The 11,263-nt window shown below is 46.8% G+C and overlaps 1 protein-coding gene across 1 annotated transcript in view; it reads left to right on the top strand.

Annotated features, from left to right (window-relative positions):
• Nucleotides 1-1,275: 1,275 nt before the first annotated feature.
• LOC103915360 (chromosome unknown open reading frame, human C9orf171) overlaps nucleotides 1,276-11,263 on the top strand; it is a 26,885-nt gene continuing 16,897 nt past the window's right edge. The window contains exons 1-3 of the mRNA XM_009322174.1: nucleotides 1,276-1,281; nucleotides 2,879-3,020; nucleotides 3,588-3,816. Of these exons, the coding sequence (XP_009320449.1) occupies nucleotides 1,276-1,281; nucleotides 2,879-3,020; nucleotides 3,588-3,816 (377 nt within the window). The remainder of the gene's footprint in view (nucleotides 1,282-2,878; nucleotides 3,021-3,587; nucleotides 3,817-11,263) is intronic.

Here is an 11,263-nt window from a genome sequence, read left to right as displayed (position 1 = left end):
CTACCTCCTTCCCATTCTTTGCTTTTATGCATAAAAGATGTTGACAGGCAGCCAGAGTCCTATGAGTCCGTTGATTTTCTTCAGGCACAGGTTGCCTCCATGTTCAACATATTGGACCAGATTTTTTTTTAATTAATTATCCAGCACCTTCATCTTTATTTATTCAGTGCAAAGTGACTGTAAAATGCCACCTGATCATAAAAGGAAACAGCATGCACTCATTTTGCAATGGAGCAAACACCCAACTGTGTTAACTTCAGGTGCTCTGCAAAAGGGAATCTTTAAATCCCGTAATTTCTTCCATTCTAGAGAGTTCTGCATTCAAAGGTCTGGAAGCAGCTTTACCACAGGTTACAAACCTCTCTCCTTTCCTGCAGTTTCTCAGCAATTTTCTCCCATCTGCCACACCTTCACCATCATAGCAGATTTCTGACCTCACTCAGCTGATCCAGTATCAGAACATGATCCCTGGAAAAAGCATTTTCTCATGCACCTGAAGAACGCTACACCATTTCCCTGGTATATCAGTGACAACTAATCTAAAAATAGCTAGTGTACAAATGCCTGTAAATACAGGAGAAATAGATCAGCAATGAAAGCTACTTTATCATCCCTGGCACCAGTTTATAAGTTTTGTACAATCTCCCTAACTCACACACAGCATGCACATATGGTTTAGCACTGCCGTGTGATATTTCAGTTGCAGTAGCACTAAAAGCCCACTCACTCCCATCGTGCTTGGTGCTGGACACATCTGCAAGGGACAGTCCCTTCCTCTGCTAGAAGTTCACAGGAGGCAGCTGGAGGAAAGCAGCCACATTATGCAAAGGTTGTATCAGGTAGCTGAGTCGATTGCTTTCAAAAAGCCGATTACTGAGGTCTGTTTGCAACAAAGGATGCATAGCCTCGCACAGGGCAAGGAGCCCGATGGGGTTTTCAAGTCTGTCAAAGGATCTTAGCAAGCTCAGAAAATTCATTTTCTGGTGAACTTGTGCTCCTGAGAGTCACGAGGATACCACACCTGCTTTATAGCATCACAACTGCATGGATTTAATGGGACCAAGATGAAGCACCTCCTTCCCAGACCCAGGAAGCAAGACCCTGGATTTACCTGAAAGCATCACTGTACAGGCTTGCAGGCACAGAGGATTTCATCCCAATGATCACAAACTGGCAAAGCTGACAGCCAGTTTGCCAGGATCTGCAAAGGAGCAGACCTGTTGTCACAACACGGACAAGTCGCTCAAGCAAGCAGGCACGATCTCACCCCTGGACATGCTGGTGAGGAGCCGCAGCCACTGCGTGTTTTTAAGTTTTTGTGTAGCTGCACATAGAGACAGGAGCTAAGAAACGCCAAACTGAATGCACAAAAAAATAGCTCGAGGTGAAAAAGCTTGCAAAATTACAGCAAATTCTAGAGGCCTCAACACAGAGCCCTCTGGAAAGGTGCCTATTTTGGGCAGGGGTTATTAACCCTTGCTCTCCAGGCAAAACTGGCTCAGCAAGAGCTTTGCCTGAGCTGAGGGCGATGCAGAACAGCTCAAGCTGCCCCACAGCATCTTGGTGAGTACCCTTTAACAGTACATTGGAAAGGGGCCACCGGGCTGGCAGTGTACCGGAGAGCCATGGCTGCTCTGAGGCCCTGGCCAGGGTTCACACAGTGCTGGCTGGGGGCAGAATGTAAATCTGGGTTTGAATGATGTTCCTATACAAGCAGCATCCCTTATCGACTGCTGTACAGCCTCAACCTGCCATAGTGGCAAGTTGGAGGCGATTCATTTTCAGTCTCACTCTTTTCACTCAGTCCCTGCAGAAAGGGCTGCATTTGATTCAGCATCTCCTGATCCAGAGAGTGTTCACTCTGGAGTGTAATAATGGTCATCTCAATGTTAATGTTCAACGATTCACCCATGACAAGCACTCGAGTAGGATTTCAACACGTTCATTCTCCCAACAAGACCTGCCAACACCTACAACCCCCCAGCTCCTCCAACACCCTTCCCATGGGAAATAACCTGTCCCAAAGCACCCACACCATGTCTCAGGGCTCCAGGGGACTTGTTTGCTGACCCTGCTCCAGCTACCCCTAGCAGGAACGCACAGACCCAGGCTGCCAAGCTCTCTCCCCTTCCCTCCACCACCACCTCCCTTTCAAGCAGCAATAAGGTTTCAAGACACACACATCCTGCAGTGACTTCACCATGGAGATGGGAGGGTAGAGACAAAGGGGTGAAGGGAGGTCAGTTAATCCCACAGACACCACCAGGCTGGGACACACATGGGCTGGGGAAGAGTTCATTTTAAAACTAAATAGAAATGAGGTTATTGAGCTCAAGTTCTCTTCTTTTCTGTGCTATAAACCCCAGGCTCTGCCTCCCCTTCTTCATCCCCCTTATCCTCCCCCTGCAACATGCCTTGCGTCTTGATTATTCCCAGGCAGGAGTGGTGGTGTGATTGTGCTTGGGAAGTTTGTGCCAGTTTTCTAGGAGGGTGCACAACTTGGAAATGAAATAACTCAAAGGAAAGTTAAGGCTAGCTGCAGAGTCTCCCCAGCAGACACCACAGCTGGGCATCCCAGCCAAAGGAGAAGTTAACCAAACAAGGAGGCTTCAAGTCCATATATATTGAGTCAGGATCCCCATTTCCAGCAAGGCTAGATCACTTTATAACCGAGGTAGAAACTTGCGGTGAAATTCAGCATCCCTTAGGCTTCAGCTCTCATGAAGCCTCATGGCTGAGTTCTCCTTTTGCACTGTCACACTTGCTTGTGTCCAAACAGTGGGATTCAAACCCGTGCCAAGTGGAGCCAGAGCCACTCCTGCTACTCGTGGCTGTGTTCTGTTACAAATTTTTGTTTTCAGGGGCTTTAACTTATCAGGAAAGGTCTTTACACTTCTCCTTTAACTTCACTCTTCTGCAGGCAGAACTGGGGAAGCCCCAGAGAAACTGCTACACCCTGCCAGGCTTTGATTTTTCATATGGGCTGTACACCCACAGGACAGATGGAGGAGTCCCTGAAGGTATGACAACACCACTAAAATATAGATCTGCAACAAAATCCTAATGCTATAGTAGGGACTCTCCTCTCCTTCCCAGTGCTCTTCAGTACTTCTCATCAAGCTGGAGGTGAGGAACTCCAATATTCACCCACTTGCATTAATATCACACAAATTGCTTGCTGACTAGTAAAGTTTCTCTATCATAGTGGAAAATTTTACAGGATCGCACAGAGGCCAAGCAGAGAGGGGTATGGCACCTGCAAAGGGTGATACATGTGGCCACTTTCATAACTTGAGAGAGCTCCTACTTTGTGCTCTTGGGGACAATTCCCCTGTGAAATCAGACTTGCTGAGCAAGCCGGGGTGGAGGGTGAGAAGACATCCAATTCGGATGGGAGATGTCCCCATATGAAATGCCATGGGATAGGATACAAAGTTCACTCCACAGTGAAAGCATGGCAAAATGCATGCAAGCCACGCAAGGCCCTTGTGCATGGTACACAGACATCAGCCTGCCTTCCCAAATAGGAGTTACCTGAAATGCTTAATCTTTTTCTCTTTGCCTCTCGTATTTCCTTCCATCTCCAGCAATAGGCCACTGGAACACGGTAAAGCCCAGGACTGCTTTAGTTCAGAAGATGCCCCGAGACTTCATCACCATGAACCGTGGTGCTCTGAAGGCCGGTTATACCACAGCCCATGAATTTAATTTGTACTACAAGGCCAAGGACATTCGGCGCAAAGATGATGAATACAGTCGCTTCAAGAGATGTCCTCCTAAAGTACCTGCAGACTTCACTTATGGCATCACAGCACGGTAAGGGGGAAGGCTTGGGCCCCTTCTCAGAATGAGATTATCCCTTCCTACCCTCACATCTGCATCTCCCCCACATCTCAGCTAGCAGAGTCCCCAAAAGAGAAGTCTCCTTAACCTGGACATGCTGCAACAGAGGCACAGCATCACTTCCATGTCTAATTGCACCTGTGTGTCAGATAATCAACTACCTAAATCTAATCTACATGCCACAACACATCTCCATTTCACCTCTGGCACTAAGGGCTTGGAGCCTCTTAAAAATATGCTCAATGCCAATCCTTTAACTTAAAGGAACATGAAGAGTTATAAGCCAGAAAAATGGCTTCCTAGGGTCAGAAAATCAGAGCCAGAGCATTTCTACCTGTTTGCACTGGTTGAATGGCTCTGGTGCAGTTAAGGATCAGTTCAAGTTCTTTATTCCACTCTCTCCCACTTGTTAGTTCATCTCCCTGCATTGGGCAGAAACTGGTAGTACAGCAGGATGGAGGCAAAGAAGCTTTTCACTGCTCTCTTCTGCTTTCTTGGGCTCCCTCCCAAGGGCTGGAGGGGAGCTGGTACCTGCTGCTCCCCCAGCAACCCCTTTAGAAGGGCATAAGCCTACCTGTTCATCCCTTGCAATGCAGCAGGATATTTAAGGCTTCACACTGAGTTAGGTGTTTTGCATCACAGTGTCTTCCAAAAGATTTTTATAAAGCATCCAGCATACATGAGCCCTGCCCTGAGGTTCAAACAGGTACAGCATTTAGAAGTGACCCACTTAACATCCCCGATGCGTACCAGCTCCCAACTGCCTGCTGTGCTGATTTCTCATAGGGAATTGTGCAACAGGGAGTCTGAAGGGGAGAACCTTGCTTAGACTGGCTTCTAGTTCCTTCTGCTGCCTGTCCTCCACGGGAGCACGAGCGAGGCTGGAGGGCATAGCGGTCTGGAAGAGCCAGTGCAAGTCCGACACAAACAAGTGCTCAAAGCCTCCGAAAGGGGCTCCGAAGCAGCCCTGCTGCTGCTGGAGCATGGAGGGTTTTCTTGCTCTGTGCAGGTCTGGACCAGACATTAGGTTTCATTTTAAGAGCTGGATAATAATCACTACCAGAAAAATAACAGCTACAAATTCTAGAGAAAAGACATGATGAACGGCACTGTGTATTTTACATGATAGTAAATGGGCTTTGCATATGCAAATTGAATGGATTTTAAAATGGTATTTAATGACAATTTTCGTAGCAGACATTAACATTAATTGCATCAAAATGAAAATGTAGCATTAGCTTGCTGTTAGCTGCAAATGCCCCAGCTATAAAGCTTTATCTTTATCAGTATCAGCCCTCACCGATGTGACAGGGCTGCTCTGCAAATTGCAGGCAAAAGGGCTTTTATGTTGCAAAAGTATCCCCCAATGTAGACAAAAATCAACATCAATTTTGCTTTATTTCTTCATAAACGGAGGTTAAATGGCTGCCTGTAAGAAGTCTAGGCACGTTTCAAAAGTTTTAAGGAAAATCTGCAGACCCCCCAACAGCAGAAGTAGTGGGAAAGGGCTTTTAATTTAAAGTTATTATTGTACAACTTGCCTGCTCCTTAATAGCTACCTTTTATGCAGACTGATTGTGTTTATCCCTTTACTTTAAAAGCACATTATAGACAAAATCAAATTACTGGGATTACCAAGGAGTTGTTACAGCCATTTCGGTAAAAGTGGGAATTTAACACACTTTTCCATGACTGGCAAGTTAAAGATACCAGCTTTGGCAAGCACTCCCCAGCCCAAGCCTGTCCCTAGTCACAGCTGACCAGGTTCAGCAAGACCTGCCCTGTTAAAAATGACTTGGTTGTCGATGGATTTAAGTTGCTTCTGCTTTTGGACTCTAAGCCCTGTACGACTGCGTTCTTAGTGCTGCTAATTGGGAAGGCACTCACAACTAAGACACATGCTTGTCTGGGGGCAGAAGAGAACAGTGGCATATAGTCTTTTTCCATGACTCCAAGCACTTGCTTGCCTTTAGAAATGTCCACTTTGATAAACATCTCGGGCGCAGTGAAGTTTTTCAACAAGAACAGAGCCTGCATGTCATTCCCTAGCCCAAGGCACAGCATATTCAGTACAGCTGAGACAGCCAGAGAGCAAAGGTGCCTTCCTATCGCACTGGAAGTTGCTGCAGCCACCCTGTCTGATGTTGGCAATGCTCCGGGACAATCCCTAGAGTGCCAACGCAAACCCTCCCACAGTCTGCACCCCCAGCCCTGTTGCAGCTCTCCTGCGCAGCTGGAATTGCAGCTAGTGCCAGCACGCAGCCTCAGGGCTGGGCTGCCTCCCTGGGAACAGCAGCACAGGGGGCTATAAGCCCAAACAACTCAGCAGCTGCCACAGGAACATGTTTGTGGTCTTGCAGCTGTCAGTGGGTAATGTGCAGGGGGCTTCTCAAGCCCTGGCAACATATCTCCAGCTCCTTCTCAGGTCTTGGGCTGAGCTGCTAAAGGCTTCTGTCTCCTAAAGACACCAAGGTCAGGAGTTCTCCCCAGGCTCACCAGTATGAGCTCTCCTGGATCATCCCGAATAGAAATGAACACAAACGCTGTGGCTGCTATTAGTGCCTTATTAATCACACCCTGGCCCTGCTGCTCCCTCTAGCACTGCAGATCACTTATGCTTCCGCTTTCTGTCCATGGTGGACATGTGCTGCACGGAGCATTTCACAAGGCAGCACCAGACCCTAGAGTGAGCTTTCTGAAGCTTTGAGGCCTCTTTCCTTTCCTGGGATATTTACCTTCAAAGGTCACCCATACCCCTGTATTAATTCCCCGTGGGCATCTTCCAGGGGAGAGAAGCAGCTCTGCTTTTTTGCTGATTCCCCCCCATTCTCTCCCTCCCTTTTCCCAGAGAAATGTTTGCTACGAATCATGTGGCCAGCTTTGTTGTGAGAGTCATAAAAAGGACATTTTTCATCTCTCCTTTTTCCTGCTCTCGCTCCCTTCCCTCTCTCGGTATCAGACAGAGATTTATTCCCTCCCTGATGCCTGTGGCATTCAGAGCTGGGAGGGGTCAGGGGAGGCACTGATGGGACGATAATAGATAATACAGTGGTTCCCCGGGGTCTTGTCCAGCTCCATAGCCGATCCATCAGCAGGCAGTGCTCGTGCCAAGGTCAGCGGTAACGAGGATGTGGTAGGGTCCCAGCCTCCCCCATGGGGCATCCTCCAGTCAGGCTCCCCCAGTTCACGCTCCGGCTTCTGATGTCTACAAGAGTTGCCTTGTGCAAGCCACAATTTGCAAGAAAGCACGTGTCCACTGAGCGCAGGCACTGGGGTAACAACCACGTTACAGTGCACGCACGCTCAGCTTAACCATGTCCCAGCCCTCAGCCCCACCAGAAACGGGTCTACAGGTTTTCTTTCAAGGAAAATGCCCATCACTGGCAATACCTCCCCTCCAGGAGCTAAACCCATCCCATCCACGTGCTCTGTGCATGACACATTGCATAGCTGTAAGATGCATGTGGATTAGGGTTGCTGTCCTCCTGGACCCAAGTCCTAGGTCCTTTCATTTAAAATAATCCCACAATACAGTGCTACTAGCAGGTGTATTCAGCCCCGATAGTCTTTGGGTAATGACCTTGTTTTACAAGAGGGAGGATGCAGGGCACTGAGTGGGCTGGGTTTTGATCATACTGGAGACCTAAAGATACACAGTCTGTGAAGACCGCCAGGATCTTCACTGGTGTCAATACAGCTTGGTATTCAAGATGCATTTGGAAATCCCAATAGATGTGCAGACCCACATTTATCCTCCTTTTCTGATTGAAGTTCACTGTGCACTGAAATTAGCAGACATTAAACAGTCACTTTTGGAACTAGAAGTATGCACAAAGATATGGATGCTGTCTACAGCTAGATTTTAGATTATATTGATTTGCATATGGTCACACAAGGAGTTTGAAGCCAAAACACACCAGCACACAGTTGGTACCCCAAGCACAAGTTTTCTCCCAAGGAACTAGCAGTGCAGAATGCATCCTCAGCATGCACACACTGACCAGCATTTCCAGGGCTGCTTTTAGAGAAAAGCTTTCATTTGCCTCTCAGTAGTGCAAGTTTCCTAATTCTGCATACTATGTCCCAGAACATATCCCTGGACACAAGGACCACACAGACATGCCAGTCCCTGCCATCCTGTACCTGTACCTCCTTCAACCCCTGCACGGCCATAACCCTGCCTCCGACATGCTGCCATCCACTTGGCAGTTGGCCTGTAGGTTGGGCTGACCTTGGGTGTGCTGGCAGGATTTCCCTGGCACTCTGTCATCCCCACGTCTCCTGCCAGGTCCCCCCCTACTGTCTGCCTTCACTTCAACCGTCCCTGCCCTGAATTTTACATCCCATTTTCCTTCTAACTTCATCTCCTCCTAACATTCCACCTCCCATTCTCTAAAACTTGTCTTAATCCTTTGGCAGCTGCTTTCAACCATGTTCCTGCAGCAAACTCGCCGCTCCAAAGCATTTGGTCACTGCAACCTCTCTTCTCCAATTGGCCAAGGGCATCAGTTATCCAGTACCTCCTCTTTTCTTTGTATCATTTGCAATTGTCCTAATGCTCTGTTGACAATTGTCTCACAGGCCTTCAGCAGCTCAGCTGTTACCTTGGCTATCCCTGCAGCTTCCTGGCTTAACTGACTGCTCTGTCCTTAGCTTTCACCTTCCCTGAGAAGGGAGGTTTCAACGCTCATGCTTCTGTTTCACAAGTGGCCTTTCCCCCCAAAGTGTCCATGATGTTTGCACACAGCCAGAACAAAGTTTAGAAAGCTGCCTAAAAGGTGCTTAGGTATTTCCAGCGTCTCTTTGGCACAGAGTGTGCACTGGTAGCTTCATTTCTGAGACACTTAAAGAACATTTCAGGTCATTAATATATGGTCCTGGGGGAAAAAAGCTAATCTAGCTATAGACCAGCTGCAAAGATATGTCAAAGAAACAATACTGAAAAGCAGAGGGTGTGCCTGGAAAGAACCCACCAGCAAAAGCTGGACAGGCAAGTTCACATCTGATCCATGATCACTGCATCAAGCCAAACAAATAAAGGGAGTGTAAAGCCACAAAAATCCAAAATATTGGGGCAAACAAAAGTTTTAGAAAAAAATCTGAGCCCTGACAAAACAAATCATAAAGATGTAACACAGTGACTAGAACCACTGTCAGGCTGAAGGCACCAGAAAATTGCAACCAAGTTAAAAAATATAGGACTCATCAGTTCAGATAATTGCATATCCTATCGAGTTCCACAGCGAAAGGCACTTTGTGTCTCTGCCACCATTCTCACATTGCTAAGATAAGAATTTCTATTTCGAGAATCATTTTCTTCTACTGGAGACGTTCCAGGCTGAGTATGTGCTCGCACTGCTGTGTGTACATTAGCTACTGCAGAGCTCCCAGCCGCATCTGCCTGGATCGTGCTGCCTTGTGCCCAGGTGGCTGCAGCATCTGGTTGGATAGAAAGACCTGTTACCCCTCAAAAAAAAAATCCTGAGGGCACCGTGAAGATACTGGTTCTCCTTCAGTGCAGTTATTTACTGCAGTCGCAACAGTTTCTGACTACTTCAGGCTCCCGGATTAAGAGAAAATAAACAGCCAAGTCATGGTTTGGCATAAGGTTCAGGTCCTGCACATCAGCCACAGAGCTGGGAAAAAAAGATCTAAAGAATAGAGATTTAGATCCTTTATTACCAACACTGAATAGGAAAGTAATTTACTCTCTCACACAGGCTAGCTGTTGTCCATGGGTTTATCTCCATTGATTACAGCTGGCTGAAAAATTTCTACCAAAACTCTTACCATCTAAAACTACTTCTTGCCACAAGTGGACTTTTTCCCTTGCAAACTTCTGCTTTTGCAGTCTGTGCAATGAAAACCTGGGTCAGGGGGAAATAACCACAGAATCCTTTTTGTGAAAGCAAAGCTTTTCAGCCCTCATTGACATCTTTTCCTTTCAAATGAAGTAAAGTTCCCACCCAGCCAGAGAGATTCAAGCATGGGATGGAGGTCAAGGGGAAGACCTTGCTCTTTGATTTGTTTTGCTCAGTGTTGTGGGGTTTTTTCCCCTCATCGGGATGTTTTGCATTTGTTGATGGCTGCAGACTGAGCACTGTTCACTCTCAGCCATGGATTGAGACCTCCAGGCAGAATAGCTCTGTCCCATAATCACATCCCACCTGAGTTTCTCAGAGGGTAACAGCAGATTTCCAGTCAGTAGACAAATGTGTTGAAGACAAATCTAAATAATCTTCAATTAAGTCAGCCGAAGGGTATCTCCAACCCAAAAATCCATGCTAATGCACAAATTCCAGCTTATGAAGCTAGGTATTTAATGGGCAAGAGCTGGCTTGGTATCTTCACTGCAAGACACTGTTTCCATGTGTGCATTTAGGACCATTACAAGTACACATCTCACTCTGGGCCTGGGAGGGAATAGTAAAGCAAATAGGTGCTCTTGTAACCATGTGTACTCCTAAGTACAGCTACGAGCACCTGATAAATCTTTTAAAGTGCATGTTTACAATGGATTTTATTCTTTTTACTGTTCTATACATACGAGCCCTCTGAGCAAAATAACAGATCCTCTGACACTTGGAAGAAGCCACTGCCTCATTGGCTGCCCACAGTGAAATAATTTATATTGTTATTTCCTCATCCAAATTACAAGGATTGTAAAGAAGCTTCAGAAATTCAGAGTAATCAGTGCTTTGATGGCACAGATCCTGCAGCTGCCACACGGGTGAAAGACCCACTATTTCAACTGAGAGTTTTGCCAGCCCAAAGACTACAAAAAAAAATTGGTCCCTGAGTGTTTTCTACCAATTTTTCTCTTGTTATTCTCTTCAGTGGTTAATGGAAAGTGAGGACAAGTGGAGATCATTTAAAAATGATCTTTCAGGCCTCTCCATGGGTTTATTGCCAGGACCTATTTAGAGGACCATAAAGCTGTAAGGGGCCTATAACTTTACCGTATAGTCCACAAGCTTCTTAGGAAAATGAAGAGCCTTTACATTCACACCCTGCTTGTTTTGCCATCTCTCCCTCTCCTTACAAACACACCCGCACACGTGTGCGGGGACTGCCGGAGCCGCTAATTGAATTCACTCTTGTGAAAGCATTAACAAATTGTAAGTGACCTTTTATACAAATTTCAAAGTCAAGAATTCACCACTAACTGCACATCCCTCCTCTACCATTCACTGTTATGCAAAATCCACAAACAATTAAAAGAAATAACGAACAGCCCAGCGGCCCTCTTTCCTAATTAGCTGCAGGAGGCAAAGCTTGGGAGTGTGGCTAAGTGCTTCAATTACCTCGGCCCTCCTCACTGCCCTTGTTAGAAGAGACAGGTCCACTGGCCAAAGGGGAACAATTAAGCAAGGCAGAGCCAGGCAGTTTGCAGGGGGATGCCGGGGCCATGCCGGCTCTC

Source organism: Pygoscelis adeliae, unplaced genomic scaffold (genome assembly GCF_000699105.1).
Source record: "Pygoscelis adeliae isolate BGI_AS28 unplaced genomic scaffold, ASM69910v1 Scaffold114, whole genome shotgun sequence".
NCBI lineage: Eukaryota > Metazoa > Chordata > Aves > Sphenisciformes > Spheniscidae > Pygoscelis > Pygoscelis adeliae.
The sequence above is the reverse complement of the archived record's forward strand: the minus strand, read 5'-3'. Positions and strand labels throughout refer to the sequence as shown.